Source organism: Mercenaria mercenaria, unplaced genomic scaffold (assembly GCF_021730395.1).
Source record: "Mercenaria mercenaria strain notata unplaced genomic scaffold, MADL_Memer_1 contig_2016, whole genome shotgun sequence".
Classification (NCBI taxonomy): domain Eukaryota; kingdom Metazoa; phylum Mollusca; class Bivalvia; order Venerida; family Veneridae; genus Mercenaria; species Mercenaria mercenaria.
The window spans coordinates 14,554-38,687 of NW_026460045.1; the positions used below are offsets into that span (position 1 = coordinate 14,554).

Genomic DNA, 24,134 nt, shown 5'->3' on the forward strand with positions numbered 1-24,134 from the left:
ACGAGCCAAAGGAACCTTATTACAAAGTTAAATTCCAAAGGAAAAAAGTAGAACAGCATCCAATAAGAACAACAAGATGTACAATACAATTAAAGATGTATAATATGAATGACAATTTTTACGATTAGAATAACGACATATAGAATTACAATCACAAACATACAATAAAAATAACGAAATAGCTAATAATAATAATTACTATATAATAAAAGTTTTACGATTTACGAAACATTGATATACAATAACATAACGGTTCATAGAATCAAAATAACTTAATTGACAATATGAATATTTGTACATTGAATAACATTACATTAATAACAATAATGCTAACGCACATGCAATAAAAGTAACATGAATATGATATCTTGTCATAACAGATGAGAATGTTTTGCTAAAAGGTCCTTTTTAACCTTTAATACGTGTAAGTTATGGAAGTACTTTTGCAGACACCCAAATCAAGGAACAGACAATGAAGCTAGACAGTATATGAAAGCCAGTTCGGATGAATGTACAAGTAAGTGTTTACTTGAAACATGTATAAAACATTCTAGCATTCTTAGAACTAAATTGTATCTCTTAACGACCATCTATTCGAAATGAAACTGATTTGATAAATATGCAAAATAAGCATTCCGTTTTGAACGAACTAAATATCTGAAATCAGCAGTAACGCTTTTTTATAATGACAAATATAAAAGCACCTATCAATTTGAGTTACTTTCTCCGACAGTGGAAATCAGAAAATAAAACGAAAGCATAGAAAACAGCCACGCAAGTAATGGCAAGTAATGGCAGACTTGGTTTGAATCATGTTCGAAGAGTCCAGAGAAAAAATCTCTTAAAATGATTACAGGAACATCTTAGGTGTAAGAAAATCGAAGGTGGTGGTGTCGCATCATGGTGCAACAACTGTACTTCTTTACCCGTGGGTTATTCATGTCCCAAAATAAAAATATTTTAGTAATTGAAACGTTTGAAGATTCTTTTGGTGAAAAAAGCTAAAATCCAGTATCGTTCCATTATGTTCTTTTTAATTAGTTTTAGATTTTCAGTTTATAACCAGAAGTTACATAAATAAGTTCCATGCTATGTAAACACTCGCACAAAAACAAAAATTAAGCATATTTACAGTTTCTGAATGGATTTTTGTAGCAAAACAGATCTGAAAGTGAGTGGGTTAAATTAAACCCTCAATTTGGCAAATTTTTAATTCACAGAAATCGGATGATTTTCATTCAAGCATAATATCAAAGTTTTGATAATGATGGAATGCATATTCTGTCACATGCTTTGTCCGGTCCATAACTTTGCCATCTATGAAGGGAGTTTGAAATCACTTGGTATAGTGTTCCTAATAATGAAACGACATGTCATGCGCAAACCCAGACCCCTAGCTCCAAGGTCAATGTCAATGTCACACAGGTCTAAGATTAACAGAGTCTGTTTTGTGTCCACTCCATAACTCTGCCATTCATGAAGAGTTCAATCAATATCAGTTACGAAATTGAAAAGCTAGCCTGTAAAATATTCAACAGCTTGATTTTATCCGAAATGGCATTATCCAAATTTGGCACAGTTTTTAAATGTAAAATCTAGCTTACGGTCTACATGGTAAATTGTATTTGATGACATTCTTGTATACAAAACAAGTTTAACAGTAACAATGCAAGACGTGCAACAAAATCCATTCGACACTATTCAGTTTATTAGGATAACAAAACGAATAGAAACGAAGTTACTACACAATCTTTACTTATGACTTCTGTACATTGTTAGTATGCTGCCCTGCTACTTAGAATATATTGTATTGGCATGCACTATGTTTTGCGAAAAATGTCCCTATTCTGAGAACGTTGGTATTTCTGTTACAAATTCTTGTTTCTAATTGAAATAAAAATGAAGTCTTAATAAAATAAGTAAAATCATTTGTCATGTTAAAATCAATATATTTTTAAAACTTTACTTTCTGTTTCTTTCTGTTGTCTTAAAAATGTAAACAAAGTTCTATATTTGATTTGACTGTATCTTTTTTTCATACATATGAAAAGGAGGAAAAGAAATCAAAATCAATAACTGATGATTTCCTTTCAACATTTGGAAGCGAGTCAAGTTTTACCTAAAAAGTCCGAAATACATAATTAATCAAACCTATGCATGACATTCAATTTACATGTTTGGCCACTGTGTATATGTTGATCAAGATTAAATGAACTTAAGCTAAGTAACATACAAGGCAATATCAAATTTTAACAGTAAGTGACATATTCAAATGACAGTGATTAAATACAATGTGAATAGAGTCCCCTTTTAAAAGACTCTTGTCAAGCATTAATACAGAATAATGATAATTGTTTTTAGTATTGATAAGATTCATTAATGTTTCAAAAATGCATTTAAAATCTGTTAAAACTACTGTTATTATTTCAGGCATACGTATAGAAGACCAGACGGATACTGATGGTGTAGATGAAGTTTCCACTCGTGAATCTGGAATTTTCACAACCTGGAAACAGTGTATTGCCGAAATGGATATACCTGGAATAAACAAATTATTAGATAAAGAGTTATTGCCTACCGCTTCCGAGCTGAATGGAGCATGCTCTGCTTTTAAGAGGCGTTCACCAATTGTTGCACGTATATGTGGTAAAATATGTAAAGAAATTAAGAATGTGTCCGAGGATATAACTTCGACTTGGGCCGCCTATCCCTATCCCTGTAAAAGCAAGGACGAGGAATGTAATGTCATATTTGTTGTCTACACGAAACAGCCAAAATGTCCTAATATTTGTTTTCGTGACTTTAGAATTTATCAAAGAGGGGAATCGGAATTTAGTGAAGAAAGTAAAACTGTTGTGTCTCTTGACATAACACCACATGATGAAGACAATCAATTAATAGACATAGAAAATCTGCAAATGATAATAGAAAATAACGCAGACACTCTTCTAGATAAGCACAGCAATATAAATGCAATCACATCAGGTATTAAAAAGTCTGTTGGTTACATGCAAAATCATCACATTCAAAAACGTGTATTGTGTGTTGTAATTTATGTCCATGTAAAAGGCCTCATACCATTAGAAGAAGATCCCTTCCCCTCGTATATCGATAAATACCCAACGGACGTACTGGAAGGAGATGTGACACTTTTCAATAAAGGACCGTTCGATTATCGAGAACACGTAATTATGGGATTAGCAATCAAAGCAAGTAATATGAACAGCTATGGTACTCTTGGAGGGTTTGTTATGTCGGATAAATATGGTGTTTGCGCTTTGACGTGTTGTCATTGCTTATTTAATGAAAACGAAATTTCGCAAATAAATTCAAATGGTGGCAATCTACCAGTCGATCTTCAAAATTGCACTACAGTGTATCAAGCATGTCGTCAGGAATCAAAGTCGTTTGGTACAGTAGCTGAAGTTATTCATGATGAAAAAATGGATGTAGCACTTATAAACGTGATTGATAGGTTTCCAGAATCAGGTGAATTTCCAGAAACAGATTTAGAAACAGGTAATATGTAGTGATGTTTCACAGAAAGTTATAGGTATGTGGTATCAACGATACATTGGTACGTTACAGTGCACATACATTTTAAAGTTATCTTAAGGGCATAAAAAGTAGTAAGTATACAAACTTTCCTCAAAGGTAGAGGTTATATCCATTATTTTGCGAGAGAATTTCAAATTTCGATAGAGCTAAATCATTTCTATGACAAAATAGTTATTCATTTTGTATAAACAGTGATACAATATTATAGCTAAAGAGCATGCATTCCATTATTTCGATTGCTCACAGTGTAAAGTTGTAATCCTGGTTTCAATTTGTACCTCGATTGTACGTCTGCCTAGCGATAAACTGGAAGTTTTTCACGCTTCAATAGAAACATTTAGGTCGCACTTATGTTCCTGTGTATTATAGGGATATGATAGCCCCTTGATATTCCTGGTATTATAGGGATATGTAAATTTTAAAACACGTTCAAAGCATAAGCTCTTGTTTTCATGGAGTAGGCGAAGGGCTATATGCTTTTATAAAAATAAAGATAAGTATATCAAAAACTCTCGCTTTGTATATATAATATACTGTTATTTTATTAAAATCCAAACATTCAGTTTACAAATTGAACTATACATACGTGAAAATATCACAAACACATATGCAAGTCATTATTCGTTATTAAAGCATGTAATTATACATTCATTCACGCTCTGTATGTTTGATGTAATATATGTAAAATAATTCTGACAAATAAGAAGTATCATAGTTACGTTCTGGGCAGTTACTAATAATATATGATGTACAAATGAAAATTCAGACTAGAAACAGTACAGTATCAGGATAATAATAGTTTAGTTCCGAAATCTTATAGCCTATATCAATAGTTTTTCAAATTTATATACAGCTCAAGACTGTTTTTTATAGAGTCATGGTAGATTAATGTCGATATTTATGATTTTATGGACTATCAATTTTATTTTAATTGCGGTTCTATTATGTAAATTTCTCCGTTACCTTTATTTCCAATCAATGTAGTTCTTATTTTCCTCGTTTATCACTCAAAGAAAGACAAGTATCAAGTTGATATTCTCGAAAATTACGGTGTTTGGTACCTCTGGTGAGTGGAAAGCATAATTACGTAAATTTTGGTATTATTAATGTTTTGGCTATGTGTATTCACCACACCTTTTAGTACGCATCCTTTTTGGTCAGTATCTATTATTTTGTGTATATTTTAGAAGTTATTTGCTAACACCCTTGCAGCTATTTTATATTTGTAATTATTATTCAAGAGTATTATTGATCGCCAGTTATTTAGAATTTTTGGTTCTCCTTTTATATATATCAATAGCATTAGTCCTAACCGGTGTGTATCTGATAGTTTTGTTTTCATAAAACCTTCATTTAGGGTGTCAGTAACATTTAGGGAATCAGTAACAAATTTGCTGTATTTGTGCCTTCAGATTTATAAAGTATTTCATAAGGCTTCGTCCTTCAGTATGTTTGAAATACCTGTTATATTTTTTGATAATTTTTATACGCCCGTCTGAATGAAGGAACATATTAAGGGAATTCCAATAGCGGGTGGATGGGTGAGCGGCTTTCACAAACATTGTCCGGGGCATTTCTTTTTCATGCATGGGTGATTTTAATAGGCAATAGCGAGACGGAGTGTCATGCGTAAGAACTTTGTCCGGCTCCTCCTTTTTGCCCAAAATACACATAGACCGTAGTAATCGGCCAACAAATCACTTAGATTATACAGTAACAAAACTTCTTTTAAACAAGATCCCAACGATGACTTTGAAATCTCTGACTTGTGTGAATTAGGGCAAAATACAAATACATAGACATATGTCCACTTTCGGTTTAATTCTGTCCTATTTCACAACTTCCAAATGTTCTCACGTCAAGAAATGCTTTCGCCATGTAGATCGACCTGCATACATAAGACGATTTACCAGTTCTGAGTGGTATAACATTGTCCCTGTTTTGAAATAAGGACTTAAATTTGATACAGAAAGCAAAAAATTAAGGTGGTATGTTTAGGACATGCAATTATTTTTTTTAGGATTAAATTATACTGAGAGATCAACATCTTATCTCGTGCGCACGACATCTTATCTTGAGCGATCAACATCTTATCTCGAGCGATCAACATATTATCTTGAGCGATCAACATATTATCTCGAGCGATCAACATCTTATCTCGAGCGATCAACATATTATCTTGAGCGATCAACATCTTATCTCGAGCGGTCAACATCTTATTTCGTGCGCACGACATCTTATCATGAGCGATGAACATCTTATCTCGAGCAATCAACATATTATCTTGAGCGATCAACATATTATCTTGAGAGATCAACATCTAACCTCGAGCGATCAACATAATATCTTGAGAGATCAACATATTATCTTGAGCGATCAACATCTTATCTGGAGCGATCAACATCTTATCTCGTGCGCACGACATCTTATCGTGAGCGATCAACTTCTTATCTTGAGCGATCAACATATTATCTTGAGCGATCAACATCTTATCTTGAGCGATCAACATCTTATCTCGTGCGCACGACATCTTATCTCGAGCGATCAACATATCATCTTGAGCGATCAACATATTATCTTGAGCTATCAACATCTTATCTCGAGCGATCAACATATTATCTTGAGCGATCAACTTCTTATCTCGAGCGATCAACATATTATCTTGAGCGATCAACATATTATCTTGAGCGATCAACATCTTATCTGGAGCGATCAACATCTTATCTCGTGCGCACGACATCTTATCGTGAGCGATCAACTTATTATCTTGAGCGATCAACATCTTATCTCGAGCGATCAACATCTTATCTCGTGCGCACGACATCTTATCTCGAGCGATCAACATATCATCTTGAGCGATCAACATATTATCTTGAGCTATCAACATCTTATCTCGAGCGATCAACATATTATCTTGAGCGATCATTTTCTTATCTCGAGCGATCAACATATTATCTTGAGCGATCAACATATTACCTTGAGCGATCAACATCTTATTTAGGGCGATCAACATCTTATTTTGTGCGCACGACATCTTATCTTGAGCGATCAACATATTATCTTGAGCGATCAACATATTTTCTTGAGCGATCAACATCTTTTTCTCGGTCATCTTATCAATTTATATTAAGGACCTTTGTGTGAATTCAGATCATTAGTAAAAACATACGGCTGCCACCGTTTTTGGTTTTTGTTTCGATTATACTTATAACCGTTTCACATGTGTGCAGGGTTAGAAATTTAAATACGCAAACTGATAAAAGGCAGCAAAAATCAGTGATGATGCAAAGAAATAAATTTAAGTCCTTGACAAAAAGAATTTGTATGTAGGCTTCGCCCATATATTAAAGAATTTCCTTGTTTTCCCTTAATTCACGCATGCAACTTCTGCGCCAATTTTTCAGTCGAACTGAAATTTGTTGCTATTCTAACATGCAGTATGCATCATTGGTTATGTTCATTTGATTTTGAAGATAGGATGACCAATTATATGCATTGCTCTCCCAAATGATGTGATAAACTTGTACATGTACTTGTTGGAAGTTTAAATAACAGCGTAATAGGCGGGGCCCTGATTAACAACTTGTCCGTATGTTTTACTGATGACCTAAATGCACAAACACTGAGCCTTAATACATATAAATAAGATGTCGTGCGCTCGAGATAAGTTGTTGATCGCACAAGATAAGATGTTGATCGTTCAAGATAATATGTTGATCGCTCGAGATAAGATGTTGATCGCTCGAGATAAGATGTTGATCGCTCAACATATTATGTTGATTGCTCAAGATAATATGTTGATCGCTCGAGATAAGATGTTGATCGCTGAAGAAAATATGTTGATCGCTCGAGATAAGATGTTGATCGCTCAAGATAATATGTCGTGCGCACGAAATAAGATGTTGAACGCTCGAGATAAGATGTTGATCGCTCAAGATAATATGTTGATCGCTCGAGATAAAATGTTGATCGCTCGAGATAAGATGTTGATCGCTCAAGATCATATGTTGATCGCTCGAGATAAGATGTTGATCGCTCAAGATCATATGTTGATCGCTCGAGATAAGATGTTGATCGCTCAAGATAATATGTCGTGCGCACGAAATAAGATGCTGACCGCTCGAGATAAGATTTTGATCGCTCAAGATAATATGTTGATCGCTCGAGATAAGATGTTGATCGCTCAAGATAATATGTCGTGCGCACGAAATAAGATGCTGACCGCTCGAGATAAGATTTTGATCGCTCAAGATAATATGTTGATCGCTCGAGATAAGATGTTGATCGCTCAAGATAATATGTTGACCGCTCAAGATGATATGTTGATCGCTCGAGATAAGATGTCGTTCGCACGAGATAAGATGTTGATCGCTCAAGATAATATGTTGATCGCTCAAGATGATATGTTGATCGCCCGAGATAAGATATCGTGCGATTGAGATAAGATGTTGATCGTTCGAGATAATAGGTTGATCGCTCGAGATAAGATGTTGACCGCTCAAGATAATATGTTGATCGCTCGAGATAAGATGTTGATCGCTCAAGATAATATGTTGATCACTCAAGATAATATGTTGATCGCTCAAGATAAGATGTTGATAGCCCGAGATAAGTTGTTGTGCGCACGAGATAAGATGTTGATCGCTCGAGAAAAGATGTCGTGCGCACGAGATAAGATGTTGATCGCTCGAGATAAGATGTCGTGCGCACGAAATAAGATGTGGATCGCTCAAGATAAGATGTCGTGCGCACGAGATAATTTTATCTTAAAAAAAAGCAATATATGTCCTAAACATACCACCGTAAAAAATAAACTCACCGTCTGTCTTTTTTTACATTTATTGTGTAGTTCCGGTCATTAGCGCCGTCTCGGAAGTATCACTGGCTGTTTTTTTCAACTCACCTCCATAAAGAGCGAGGGAGCCAGTGTTTAGGGCTGTCCCAGGTAGAAAGGCATGGGGGTGGCAGAACGCCAATGTATTAAAATTCGGTGGGTGTTGGTGGTGCATGGGATAAAATTGCGTTGGGAGGGGTATCTTTTTCAGTTATAATTGTATTGTATGGGGTTTATTACACATTCTAATTGTGTTGGTATTGGTCATTTTGAACTTTTTCCTTCCCCAAATTCAACACTTACCCGACGAGAATTTTTCTTTCATCAGTCGGCGAAGGCCGGCAGTTAATAAATGCTTTTTCGCGACGTTTACGGTCTTGTTATTGAAATGGTAAGTTATTCCAATTAGAAATGAAAATAATTCGAAGGTACAAATATTCTCCACTGAGGTAAATTATAAAACTTTGAAGCAGTTTATTATTGTTACCAAATTGCAATCAGATAATAAAAGAAATTAAAATCGATTGAGATGCAATTTAAAATGATAGAACTAAGAATGATACAGACATTTTTAAGAAGCTATCATTTAGTGAACACGTATATCTCTACGCAATAAACTAAATTGCTGTCTGCAAAATGCAGACAATCCGAGTTAGAACAGGAAAATTGTAAGATTGCAAAAACCTAAATTTAATTAACGCAATGAATCATAGTAAGTCAGTTTTATGATTATTTTAGAAAGACATTAGCATCGGAAATACTGTTGATGAATTAATTGATAATGTTCGACGGTTGTCTCGTATAGATATATCTAGACTCAAACTTTAATATGACGCATCAACGGGCAATGATGCATCTTAGAAATAATGATTGAAGCAATAATATAACATTTCAGAGCCTTGTCCCGCTAAATATGCATGACGACCGATTGTATAATTTTTGTTCTCTCATTTATAATTACGGTTATTACCCTTATCCCCTTTCTTCAATTTATTTTTAATTCTGCTTATTTTTTCTTAAATCGGCGATAGTTTTATCTATTTATTTATTTATTTATTTATTTATTGTCATTTAAGGTCAGTAGTATAAACACAGCACAAGGCAATAAATATAATATCCAGTTATTGTACGTAGTACAAATAAATTTATAATTAAGACTAGGATAAAATGCATACCTTTAATAGAACTGAGCCAGGTGCTATACTTTAGAGAAAGCTAGAAACCTACAGATAACCCATTAAAGTAAAAGCTTAGTTCCAGTGGGGTCCATGCTAATCTATTAAAAGATAAAGTGTAAGAGAAGATAAGTACATTGTATTATTAAAGAATTACCCAGATCTTGGTACAATATGGGATTTTCTAAAAAGTATGCATTATACATTGCATGTATAATCAGAAAGTAATTTCAAAATGTGCTACAAATATAAGTTAGACATTATGCCGCGCAACTTTTGTTTAAAAGATAAAGCAATTGCATTGTTAAAACATATTTTATATAAGTTAATGTGTCAAGACTTCCATTCTTATATGTTTTTTTTCTCTAAATCTTGGACACCTTTATGCTTAAAAATGAGTCAAAGCAATATTGAATACTACGTCTGTTAACACAATATCTTATTTAATTTTGGATGCCTTTTTTGCATAATTTTTAAGAGGCCTTTAGATTCATTATGTTGATTTATTTGTAGTGAACTGAATAATGAAATAACTTATTTCAACCGCCCTAGCAAGACAATAACAAAACTGACTAGATTCTATTTCTGTTCGTATTTTCTGCAGCAATTTCTTACCTTTTTCAATATTTATACTCTCCTGGCTGACTTATAAAAAAGAAAAAGAATATATTTAAAATCATTAATACTCGAGTTAAATTTTATGAATCAAATCCTTTCTTATTACCTCCTAAACCCAAGTTTTCACTTCGAAGTTTAAAGAAAGCTTTATCCAAGGTACATACGAATTTTGTTTTTATACCTGCAGACAAAGCTTCTATTATTATTATTATTATATGACGCGTTTATTACCCAAAAGTATTACAAAATGAACTGAAACATACAAAAACTTACCAGTTATCACAACTAGATGAGGAAAATATTGCAAAAAGTCATGCAAATCATTGTATAAATTTTAATGTCGCACTTGACGACAGTCAAATAAAGTTCCCTACTCTTTACTGGATCCCTAAACTTCACAAAACTCCATATAAAGCTATATTCACGGCAAATTCAACCTTATGTACTACAAAAAACATTTCTGTACTTTTGACTTCCTGTCTTACTACAATTAAAGACCACGTACAGAAGTATTGCTCCAAGGTTTATGAGAACTCGGGTGTTAATCTGTTTTGGTCCATCAAGAACTCTGGACATGTTATCAAAAAGCTAAAAAACAAACACTTCAAATGTTCGATGATAAGTACTTATGATTTTTCTACTCTTTATACTAATTTTAAATTACCACATAATCTTAGTAAAGACAAACTAGTAGCTTTAACTGAGAAAACATTTGCAAGGGAAAACGTTAATTATCTGGCTTGCAATGAAACTAGAGCATTCTTTTCTAACAGTGCATTTAAGGGATACAACCTATGGAGTTGTGATCAGGTTTGTGAAGCTCTAAAGTTTCTACTAGATAATATATTTATCAAATGTGGCAATAAAACTTACAGACAAGTAATTGGTATCCCGATGGGAACCAGCTGCGCACCCCCCCCCCCCCCCCCCCCTCATTGCTGATTTATTCCTATACTGTTATGAACGAGATTTCATGCTTTGCTTATCCACTGAGACACAATTTGAAATGATTGAAGCTTTTAATGGAACCTCAATGTATCTTGATGATATTTTGAATATGGACAACCAATATTTTTCAGAAATGGTAAAATTTATTTACCCTAAAGAGTTACAGCTTAACCATGCTAATACTTCAGATTTAGAAAACGTCCCGGGTCGCAATACGATACTGGCTTAGCGTATGTTGTGGGGACATTTAATATTTGAAAAATTATTCATATCTGAACGCTATCGTAGAAACATTAACAGGTTACATGGACGATTATTTCATGAAAATGTATTCCGTAATTGAATATAAAGTTCTTTATGTAACGTGAAGTTGGTAAATTTATCATTTGACGAACCAGGTAACTTATCATATTATATAGTTAGATATGATATTGTTTTGTTGCTTTAGTTAGGCTAAATCAGAAGATTCTCTGATGAAAGCCTTTAGATTTGAACTGCCAAAGTCGCATGAAGAAAATAGTTATTTGTTAACAAAAGAAAGCAGCGGTAAGCATTTGCAATATCAGCTGGAAAATGAATTTGAAGTGATATTATTAATACAATAGAATATTGTAATTACAGAATTAATACAAATGTGTCCTTAAGCGAAAGCGACCTTCAGCGAATGGAATCATGCCTATCATGCATGAACTGTATGGGACAATGCTTACCGATTAATCAAATAGAATTAGACGCTTCCACTAGAATTATATGCGCTTATCACTTGTGTATTGTTTAAACTTTTAACATGTTTTGTTAATTGACGATACGCAAGTCAAATTCTTTGATTTTGAGGATTAAGACAACTTTCTATGAGCATTTAATACCAAGGTTTATACTGTGCTGCATTTCTCTCAGGTAAAGGATTGCTATCTATAAATTAGCATTTGAGCGATGGATCATGGTACTGATACGATACAGAAATCTGTTTGACTATGTTACTTCACATGTCTTACAGACTCATAATTTATTTACGGTCGAAGAAATCCGTACGTTTGTAACTGGTTTGTAAAATGGCAGGGGGACAGTTTCGCATTTGGACTTATAGAACTGCGTACGAGTAATTATTGTGTAAAATAAATGAATAAATGCTTGAATCGAATTTCCTAGCTCCGAGTAGGCAGCCGGGTCTAAATTCGTACTTGAGGTAACCGAAGTCAGGAAAAATGGAAACGGTCATCCATCCATACAGATTCAGCTCAAATTTGCAGGAAAAGTAAACGGTTATGAGACACTTTTCATCGCATCATAATTTTTATTGGTCACATGCTTTAAAAATATAGATATGATTCAGGTCAGTCAGTCACTTGTAGATTATGTGGTACAGGTCGCGCAAGGTGGGCATTTTGAGTCATTGTTACCTGAAACTTTTGGAGTCCTGAAACCGTTTTTATCGTAGGAATAGGAATAACGAATCAGCAGGCTGAAAATGTCACATAATGAAGTGTTAAAGATAGTTAGTTAGTTAGTTAGTTAGATAGATAGATAGATATTTTATTGAACAAAAGGTCATACACCCGTGAGTTCACATTGTATATAAACAGTGCATAGTATATTATGTTCAATGGTGGTACAATCATATAAAGCATATTAAAAAAAATACAGAAGTTGATAATCACTATAAAATTTCATTAGCAATGTACATGATGAGGCAACGTAAGATATAGCCTAAATGTGCCTAAACAAAATATGTCACGATACAATTTAAAGCAAATTATACTTTCTAATATAAGATTAATAAGCATGCATATAAATTTCACATTTAATGTGACATGTTCGTCTCTATTCTGGTACGAGACCACAGTTTCTTAAATGAATAATTAAAGTAGAAATCAACTTTAAAGAAAGCAAAAATATGTCGTTTCATGATTTTCAAGTACAGTCTAACATATTACATTACATGTGCACGTATGAATATATAAATCCCAATTTGTGATAGTTTTTAATGTAAAAATCAATATGTAGCATAATGCTCTATGTCTTGAGAAAAGTGTTAGTTGTAATATATAGTTCTACGGAGTTCAAATGCCTTGTATACAAATATTGAAAGACCATTCTGGATCTGGTAGTTTTCAGATGTTAACAACTCTATAAATTTTGGTATGTTTGGACGTTTGCAATAATATTTCTTAATATGATTTTGTCTAAGATCTTTATTTATCTGACATTCTAACAAGAAGTGGAACTCATCTTCAGTAGCATTGCATATAATACACTTTCTTTCATTTCTCGGTATTTTGCTTGGTTTATGCCATCTTCCTGTTTCTATAGAAAATCGATGTGCTGATAGACGAAGTCTTGTTAATGCAATTCTAAATTTAGTAGTTTATATTCTATCAAGATAGCATTTAAATTCGAAATCTGAAAAGAAGTTTATAAGTTGATGCTCTTGTTGAGCTGTCCAAAGATTCATTCCAAAGTTGCACAAAATTGTCTTTAAATCGTTGTCTTAGATAGGATAAAATATACCTTCGTTCCCTACACCTTGATTGAGCCAAACATGGTAAAATCCTAATCTTTCTAATACTGTCTGAATTGATTTCAATTCGCCCAACAATTTTTATCCGGTCTAAGTTCCATATCATGTATCATCTAATTATAAATATTTCTAATGTGTTTGAAATTCTTTGACCTCAGTATTTTGAACCAAAATTTAATTATCTGGAATATTCTTTAATTTATTAGTGGCACTCTTCCTAGTTTGCCATAGATAAAAGAATTCTGTGTTTGTAACCTTACGCCCGAAACGTTTTTGCAAAAGTGTTTGTGCATATTTTCTAGTTTCTTTGACTCATTGAAACCCCAGACTTCACACCCATAGTTCAGAATTGGAACAATAAGTTTATCAAAAAGTTCTAACTAAGTGAAACGGAAAAAGCAGTTAATTTTGAATATATATATATATATATTGTTTTAAAACCGCTTTAAGCGCTTGACCCGATAATGTTTCGTAAGTTTGTACAAAGGATCCGCCTGAGGTAAATACGATTCCAAGGTATGTAAACTTCTTAACTATTTCAATTTGGATGTTATCATATGTAAAACTTAAATCACTTCTGTTTCGTCTTCCGTTTTTAAAAATCATAATTTTGGTTTTATCTACATTCACTGTAAGTCTCCACTTGTCACAGTATGCTTTTAATATATTCAATCCCTTTTGTAATTCTTCTGCTGTTTCAGCTAATATAACAATATCATAGCCATATAATAATAAATATAATTTGAGCATATTTAGATCAATTCCTTTAAAACCTTTAATGATAAAAGTCTCTTCTAGATCGTTCAAATACATGGAAAAGAGAAAAGGCGAAATACAATCACCCTGTCTGACCCCTATCGTGCATATAAAACTGCCACTTAGTGTATTATTTAACTTAATTTTTGACTTAACACTAGCATATATCGACTTTAAAACGTTTAGTTGTTTTCCTCGTACACCTAATTTGATTAGTTTCAACCAAAGATTTTTTCTAATTACAAAATCGAAAGCTGTAGAATAGTCCACAAAAGAGACAAATAATTGCTTATGTTCGTTTAACATATGATTCATAACCCCGTGTAAAACAAAGACATTGTCTATTGTTCCCATCTGTGCTCTAAATCCCGCCTGTGATTCAATATAGACATTATAATAGTCGGCCCATTTATTGAGTCGTGTGTTAAGTATTCTTGAAAAAAGTTTACCAATGGTACTTAATAGCGTTATCCCTCTATAGTTTTCTGGTAATTCTGGATCGCCCTTTTTTAAAAATAGGAACTATAAAAACTTCTGACCATTGTTCGGGGAAGTAGCCCGTGTCCAGTAGTTTATTAAAAAGTTTGCAAAGATAGGGTCCTAAAAATGTTACTCCGTATTTGAAAAATTCGTTAAGAAAAGGACCTGGTCCACCGGATCTTCCGTTGCGTAAATCTTTACATGCACGTCAAATCTCTGCTTCGTTAATTTCGATATCTAATTCTTCAAACATATACTGAAATTCACCTTTTACAAACCTTTCATTAAAGTATATAGCGTCTTCTTCGGGTTGGAAGGAAACAGATTCAGGATTACTTATTGCATAAAAAAATACGCTAACGTGTTGCTCGAAACGGACTCTTTTTTAACTGTCTTACCCGTATTCTTAAAGGCCTAGATTTTGGCAGTGGGCCAAGGGATTTCTGTCTTCACCAGCACAGCTGGGGGCTAATGACCATCACAGTATGGTTCCAATTAACAAGGGTCAATGTTTATTGGAGAGTCAGTCTACCTTACAAGTGTATCAATTAGTGAGAAGGGGAAACAATGTAATTTATCTTAAATTGATATAAAATTGATAACTTTTAAAGTTATACTAGTTTTTTTGGCATTTCTATGTAAAGAAAAATATTTGTTGATCAAACACAATAATAAGATAATCAGAAACTTATTTTCACAATAATGAAATAATGATAAACTTACTTAAAGAAATATGCAAGTTTTTATTTTTTCAAAGTCTGTCTGGAGAATTGTGATATTTCAGAAAATTGTGACTTTCACTCATCTAAAGCTTGCAGAATACTGTAAATAACATTTGTCTAAAAATTGAAAACAGTACGTGCATTTCAAAGTTATAAAGCAAAGCATGAAAAAAAGTCACTTTTGGCAACATACTGAAAATGAAAATTCAGTATAGATGGAACACAATAATTTTAAGTTCAAATAATGTTGATTACATGAATACAAGAAACCCAGTTTCCAATTAGAAAAATATTGTTTGTCAGCACAAAGAACTCCTGAAGTTTTCACTATACTTGTGTTTTATTATCATTATTATTGTCAATATTATTACTGTATGTTTAATCATCCTATATGTAATATAATAATAATAATAATAATAATAATAATAACAACAATAATAATAATTATTATTATAATGATTATTTTTTTTATTAATTATTATCATTATTGTAACATTAAAGTAATATTTATTATCATCTATATAATATCAAAATAATAATTAATATTGTTATTATTCCACATTCACATAAGAAAAATTAATTTCTTTCAACTCCACTGCACACATCTTCATGGTCTAGTTGGGGTTCCTGCTGTGCTAATTGCCCTCTAATCAGTTACGGTTACATAATCGCTGATAAGCAGCAGATTTTTGTGTCTCATTTTATCAAGTTGTGTTGTTTGTAAATTGTCAAAGTTTATCTTTTTATTTCTTATTGTTGTCTTATACTCCGACCTACATTTTTAATTTCTTAAAAAAAAATTTTCGTTTTGTTTTACATTCATTATCATACCAGGCATTTTTCTGGTACGATCCACTGAGTTTTGCTGACTTTGTATTTTTTCTGAAGAGGGGATCGCAAATTCCCTCTAAATATTTATTAAAACATTGCAAGTTATCCAAAATATCCTGCTGATTTAAGATTGTACTCAAGTATCAATGGCGTTAAAACTAGATCCGACTCTCTGTCAAGGGCATTTAAAAGTTCGTCCCTTTTCTCGTCATCCCATTTATATTTAAAATTTATGTAATCTGTGTTTTCATCAGTAATTTGGCTATTGTTTTCAGCGGCCGTAGAAATAGGCTTATTACATTTCAGAGCAAAATTTAGTACACAATGATCGGACAGTATATTTGGGTCATCAATTTCAAAAGTGGTGAACAGTGGGATTAAGTCTGGATTGCAAAGTACAAAATCTACTCTTCTACCCGCATCATTTACACACGTGAATTTTCCAATGTATTTGTCTTTACCTACTCTACCATTCATTATTCTTAAGCCTGTCAACTTACAAAAATCAATAAGCAGTCTTCCATTTTCATTTATAACAGGGTCTTTTAAGACTCGCTGGAGAGGTGTGTCTATTACGTACTCGTCTGGCATAAAATCTAAATTTAAAAGGTATTCATTTTCAACAAAGTCTTTAAGATTTCCTACTCTGCTATTGAAATCTCCAGAAATCAAAAATCTACAATTGCTATCATACATGTTTTCAAAATAAATAATGTCATCTGCGATCAAATCAAATATATGCAACATATCCGCTCAACACTTTCCGGGAATTTCTCAAAATTGGAATTTTAATGAATTTTTTTCGCACTGGTATTAATGCAGATTCGTGAAATTTTCAAATTTACTGTTCCTTGCCCCTGATGCTGTATTGCTAAAACAGAACAGTGGAACAGACTACAAATGGAATCAGTTTCAATTCTGACTTAGAAAATAATATTCATAATCTTTCCACTAATGATAGAATAAATACTAAAATAGAGTTGTTGTTTTGAAATGATTATACAATTAGCCAATATTAATACAATATATATACGCCAATATGGGCCATTTGTTTTTCGGTGCAAGTTTCGGATTTATAAAATACCCCTTCGAAAACAATATTCCTGGATACCTCTTCAGAAGTGTCTTCACGATTTTGGGATTTTAATTATTGAGTAGTCATCTCGTCTTTGTTATTTTTATACAGTTAGTATACTTGTTGATTTTGTTGGAAAGCTTTTATATTAATCTGATTTTTCTGTAATTACGAGTGATCATGTCTTAGTCATGGTACTGCGCATCAGCGGTAATAATTGTCAACATTCATCAGCTAGACATCATGGACTAAAGTGAGATATTGATATCTCCTTCAACCGCTTTCAGCTCTACCGATGTCTGTTACTTATTCCAATGACGTACTCTTGGCCATTGACCTGTTGATGTGAGATAGTTGTCACGAGTCGTGACTGACACTCTACTGGTTCTTACTGAAAGTCTGTCGAATCTGGCAATAAACCAACAAAACAAAGAGGGTTTCTGAACGTATCGGACTTTAATGGTGGTACTTAATAGGCTGGTATTACTGAGTGTATACATTTGTCCAACCGACATCCTTAATCTGCAATGAGCCCCGTGCTGTCAGCACTTTCAGTGCTTTGATTTTAGGATGCTGGTATACAATACAAATGTGTATGTTACTAATATGGCCTAAAATTATGTAAAGAAAAGTCAACAACGAAGAAACCGAAATTGGAGATTAAAAGTTTTTCATAAACGTTTAACAGAATAAGTAATAACGTAGACCATTCAAATAATAAATGCGAAATTACAAGAAGTCAGGAAATGGTTGAATATGAATTCTTTAGAGTTGTTAAATATTTTCAAAAATATATTTCCATATACTCACAAGAAGAACGACTTGACAGAATAATAAGTTGTTCCTTGTCTATGATATTATTTTTTTTTTTTGTAAATTGAATAAACACATGTTCTGTATCTCTACAAACTTTCATTATTTATTTTTCTAGGTGACTCTAATCCACCAGAGTTTTACTCAGGGCGGATACGTGAGCCAAATGACATACAAAGAGGAACCGATGTATTCAAGTTTGGAATATCCACAAATTTTACAAAGGGTCGCTTTAACTTGCCGAGCAAACTGGTAGTCTTAAACAAACGATTCAGACGACGCGTGTTTAAAGGACAAATTGAAGTTATTTCCACAGATGGAAGTTTTGCGAAGGAAGGGGATTCTGGAGCACTAATCTTTCTAACAGAAAGGAAACGAACATTTTGTTTAGGTCTTATTGTAGCTGGTTTTACTGATGGAACAGTATTGGCTACACCAATAGGCAAAATATTAACCGCTCTGGAATGTCCTAACAGGTTGATGTCATTTAGACCAGTGAACCGTCTTTCTGGAGACTCGGGAGTTGTTGAGATGGAAGTAGACGACGACTAAAAGGTCGGATATATTAGTTTACACCAGGGCTATGAGTTTTAGTAACAAGGAGTTTTCCTTTCTTTATTTTTCCTTTAAACTTTGACGAAAACATTGATAATACTCTTCATACTAAAGAACTCAAAAGGAAAAAATAGGAACTTGTAATTTCTCAAAATGTACTAATTTGTTTCAAATAAGCATCAAATTTTGACACAATATAATAACAACTTTGATTCCTCTAGTTGTTGGTTCCTTACCATGCGTTGTTGTATTTTTGTTTCTTTTTGCAAACATTTATGAAATTTTACAAAGTAGGTACCTTCGCCCCCCTCCCCCAGCCCCCCCCCCCCCCCAACCTCTAAAAAAAACATAAAAAAAACAGTTTTGCTATTTTTTTTTTTAAAAAAAGCTTCTTAAGACTTATGTATAAATTATTATCTGTTTCTTGAACTGTTAAGTAGAAACTTTGAGGAACCATGTTACAGAATTGGTGAATCAGCCACTATTTTGAAATAATAAGAATATCTAATTAATAAGATAATTTCATGTTTATGAAAGATTATTTTGTAAATATATGTATATAATTATACGCACTTTTCATTTCAGGTAACTTAAAAGTTCTTTTATGTTTAGAATTTCCTTTATATGTTAAAGGTCACTTATTCAAATTCTTCTGTCTTTCATATAAAAACGATCTCATTTACGTACCTTCTTACAACATCATTTTCCCTACACCTATTTTTCATGAAAGCTCTAAAATGTAGAAAAAAATTAGAAGATTGAATAGTCCTAAGTGAAATGCCGCCTGTCAGGAGTTGTCTGCTGCCCTAAAAAGAGCTTTTTGCTTTTGTCAGGACAATAAGCCATTACCTTCGGTTTTGATCTGTAATACTTGTCATTCGTAACATGTATGTATAATGTATTCTAGCAGCGGAGAAGTGTGATTACAGCAGCCATTCTACACAAAAATGCGTACAAAAGAAAAGAGTAGGATCTATTTACTATGGACTTCTTTTGACGATGGAAGCATACTTTTACCGAATTACTGAGCATTTGGAAAAATGATATTAAAGTAGCAGTCGTGTTATATATTTTACATAATAAAATAATCACATGAAAGATAATGAAAGTTTACAATACAGAAATGTTAAGTATAAAATTTCAGTTTAATTGTGTTCCGTGCAATGATTAAATCTTGGAAAAGGCTTAAAGTATGTTTAGATTACATATAGTTATCTGTTCTTCCTCTTCATGTCTTATCATTAAGTGAAATTGTCTTTGCAGTGTTCCGATTTTATATATTTTTGTTGTGTTTTTCTTTAGTCTATTTCTTATTACATGCAGACATAGTCTCAATATTGTTGCTTTTATCTTCTAATGTTGATTAGAAATTACTTTCCTTTAATACTGCTGCAATTAGAATACGTTTGTACATACTCATGTCCAATAATAGGATTTTAAAATCATCATGTTTAGGCTGACTCTCGCCAAATATGTTATCCTCTTTGAATATTATTATTATTATTATTATCATCATCATCATCATCATCATCATCATCATCATTTGTATATTTTTTCAGATTCATAACAAACATGTGATTCTATGAAATGTACCAACCTATACAATTAATTCTAAGGTTATTAAGTAAGCTCTATGCAGTATATCAAATAGAACTTCAGGTCACGTGTATTCCGAAGATACGTAAAATATGCAGATTGTCTCTAATAAAAGTGGTTCACAAAGTAAAACTTTGATGTAATAAAATTATAAAAATAACAAAACAAGCCATTTATCACATTGAATTGTGTAATTATTAGTAATATCTAGCCGTTTGTTATAAAAAAATTCATTGTCAGGAATCATTGTCAATTTCCATTGTCATTGTCACTTTGCTCTAGTTGCTATTTTCTTGAAATGTTTAACAAAAATCGTTTGATTTATCGCTGTGTAGTGGATAACAAATGTTTCGTATGATATAGATTTGTGTAGTTAATATTGTCAAATGTATAACAATTTTCTCAGGAGTCTAAGACATTCTGGAATGTATATACTGAATAAATGTATGATATATCTATCTTTATTGTAGTGCCCAATTTGCTTCGGGGGTGGGAGGGGGAGGAGAGGGGGTGTAGATGTAAGCGATTTTTGGTTAAACACCCGTTTCCAACTGTATTTCAGGTTATATTAAGATAGTGGACCCGGAATGGTAATGTTTAATAATTGCATTAACTTGATAGAGTCTTGAAGTTAACATTGTTTCGCACTGTGTTGCATTTTTAAACAACTATCACCATGCCATTTTTTTTGTTTTTGTTTTTTTAATTTTGTATAATTTATGTTATTTCCTGACAAATTTCAAAGTGATAACCACTGCGTAAAACAATCGCAGATAATTTATTTTATCAAATATTTTGATAAAAGAAACCTCAAAATATTGCGTAACAATTATAAAACACAACATAACACTGTCGATAACATTTTTTTCTGGGAAGCCCCAAGCAAAAGAATCCAATCGGACAGAAAGCTCCAACACTGAAAACTAAGACCTTGCTCTCTGTATTCAAACATAACCATAGGGCAGAAGTAAAACCTACCTATATTTCTTCCACAAAATATAAACTAAAGAATAAATGCAAAATAAAGAACTTTTACCACATGTAACTCAGTATTTTCAAAGATGTCTAAACCTTCACTGTTAAATTCACTTTAAACAGCAAGAAATGGCTAATCAAATGAAATGTTTCCGCTTTTGTACAACAAATCAATAATAAGTCTTGAAAAAACAGTTTATCTTACTAGATAAAAGAAATGTAATGAAAAAAGTTTGGTCCTAGCGGGGTTTGAACCTACGCCCTCCAGAAAATTTAGTTAAAGTAGGTTTACGGTAGGAATTGAATACTCTTCAAAAAAAGGAGGTACACTATTACGGGTCCGTCAATTTTCCCAACCATCGTATTAGGGAAGGAACAGGACTAGACCATAATCGTTAACAGTCCGGTTGGTAGCGGGGTTCGAGCCCAAAATTCCCTGCAGACCGACAAGAAAACCGCCCCATCGGTACTTCAGTGCTTTCATTCAGTATTACTGGCGGTTTATTTACTTACTTGCCAAATCCTGTTTTAGGGTCCGAGACGAACCGAGTTTTGTGTACGTATTCTTCATTGATCAGTTGAATTTGTAATAAGATTTTAATTGGATAATTTCGCGGAAATAAACCGTTTCCGAATCTTTTATAAGCACACCAACTACACAAGAAAGCCGAAAACTTTGGCTTCGTAGATAAATAAATGATATTGGGAGCTGACAAGATTTTTTTATAGGCAAGTCAAATTTTGTATCTTTAATTTTGTACTCTGTATTTTTGCAAATTGGTAAAATCTGGATTGGTAACTATTTATTTTACAGAGATCATATCTTAATGCTAGACACATACGTATTTGAATTGTTTAGTTTTATATCTATTCAGCTATTAAGAAAACTACATAGTTATTTTGTTCGTGAGTAAGATTTGTATTTGAATAGCTTAGTTCTATATACGATAATCAGCTATTCAGAAAACTACATAGTATTTTTGTTTATGAGTAAAATTTAGTAGATTCTTTTAACTGTTGATTTACAGAAATTTTGTTTTAGAGTTAAGTCTGTTTGAACTGTTCATTATTCACCTAGAGAAAAGAAACATATTGAGTACTCCAATTTCTTGATCACTTAAAGCGTACTTTTGTTAAGAAGTTGTCGCTTAGTTTGCGTCTTTCGGTCCATTTTAATAATATTCTAGGCCATGAGTACTCTTCATAGGAAAACAAATTTAGATGTATTAGGCTATATACCAATAAAAGAAATTGTTCTTTGTTTCATATAAAATTCAGCTACTTCAGAACAATTTTGTTAATGTTTCTAGATTTTCACTCCGTCGTAGACCTATTTTCCAAAAGATATCCATACATTTGCTTCGATAAAACGAAAATAAAAAGGGGTGTTGAATAGTATGCAGTGAAATGCAAGTCAACTGAAGTCAGGTACCCTCATATTGCCGCATTTCAGAAAGCGGTCCGCAGAATAAACACCCTACTTTCGTTTTCCAGTAAACAACTCGAAAACATGCGCATATTAGCATGAAACGTGTCCTATTTTATGTAAAATTCATTCCACGAGTGAAATAATGCCCATTGGGTCCCCGATTTACGCGCAAATGCGCGAAAAATGGAAAAATTAGGATCTATTTATTAGGGACTTCTTTCGACTACACCACGGAAGCACATTTTGGACCGAATTACTGCATTATAACCATTATGAAATTAAAAAACTGAATAAAACCGTAAATATAACTTTTTAGGCATTTCAATGCATTTAAGAAAAAAATCATGAGTAGGCAGTATGTTGGTTGAATGTCGATTAAATGAAAGAAACCAGTATGGTAGGATTGTTTGTTTGTTTATATTACAACTATTGGTTGAGAAACTAAGAGTATGATTTTCTTATTCATTAAAGAGTTAGTCTCTAGGCTTGGTGAATTATTTGTCATTTTCTAAATTTTATTGATCGTGTTTAGAATGTTTGATGTTATGTGTGTGAATTATATGAATGTTTATAGAAATATACTCTGGCTTCGTAGATAAATAAATGATATTGGGAGCTGACAAGACTTTTATTCATTTTATAGAGATCCACAGACATCTGGAAGCGTCCAAGAGTAATTCCCCAAACAATACCTAAAACCAATAAGAGCCAAATCCGGCAGAAAAAACACCCTGCCCCAGACACACGATATATTTTTCTCCTATATTCTTGTAGATATAACCATGATTTTGTTGTTTGAATAATAGTTTTATTGTTGTGGAAGTTTGATTAAATCGTTAACATTTGTAAGTTATCAATTTATTATTAAAGGATCAAAATAAAAGAAAAGTTTCGCCTGTAGTTAATGTATACGTGTATATGTCAAAGCTAACCTGCATACCGTTCGACTTGTGAATATTCTACTTAATAAGCACCGTTTTGTTGTTATTTTTGTTTTCTACCTACGATTCCCTCACTGAAACTGCTGCTGCGCAGTAAATAATTTTCAGGACGACATCGATAAAATAAAATTGCTTAGGCCTACTCTTCAAAAATGATACAACGAAATCTGTGAAAAGATTCATTGAAAGAATAGGGCGCAACCAAGCAACATAATAGCATTCTCGGTTTGAATGAGTCTATTCATGAGAGGAAGTGAAATGTGCAACGCCCCTCACGACCCCTAGCACCGGCTTAGGTGGAATTTGGTTA

General features: G+C 32.8%; 1 protein-coding gene across 2 annotated transcripts; it reads left to right on the top strand.

The window, feature by feature from the left end:
* Positions 1 to 329: 329 nt before the first annotated feature.
* On the top strand, positions 330 to 23,491 carry LOC123539618 (uncharacterized). Of its 2 annotated transcripts, XM_053533085.1 has the most exons (4): positions 330 to 517; positions 2,431 to 3,519; positions 18,447 to 18,883; positions 19,791 to 23,491. In XM_053533085.1, exons 1-3 carry the CDS (start codon positions 490 to 492, stop codon positions 18,878 to 18,880), a joined length of 1,551 nt encoding a protein of 516 aa, XP_053389060.1. In that variant the 5' UTR covers positions 330 to 489; the 3' UTR covers positions 18,881 to 18,883; positions 19,791 to 23,491. The 2 variants fall into 2 exon arrangements, with proteins under 2 accessions (XP_053389060.1, XP_053389059.1); XM_053533084.1 differs by lacking the exon at positions 19,791 to 23,491 and having other exon boundaries at positions 18,447 to 19,214.
* Positions 23,492 to 24,134: the final 643 nt, after the last annotated feature.

Bases quoted from the DNA above. Each gene is read 5' to 3' on its own strand.
- LOC123539618 (XM_053533085.1), top strand. From the start codon at position 490: ATGAAAGCCAGTTCGGATGAATGTACAA. The intron at 518-2,430 runs GTAAGTGTTTAC...TTATTATTTCAG, and splicing joins CAGTTCGGATGAATGTACAA to GCATACGTATAGAAGACCAG. The intron at 3,520-18,446 runs GTAATATGTAGT...TTATTTTTCTAG, and splicing joins AGAAACAGATTTAGAAACAG to GTGACTCTAATCCACCAGAG.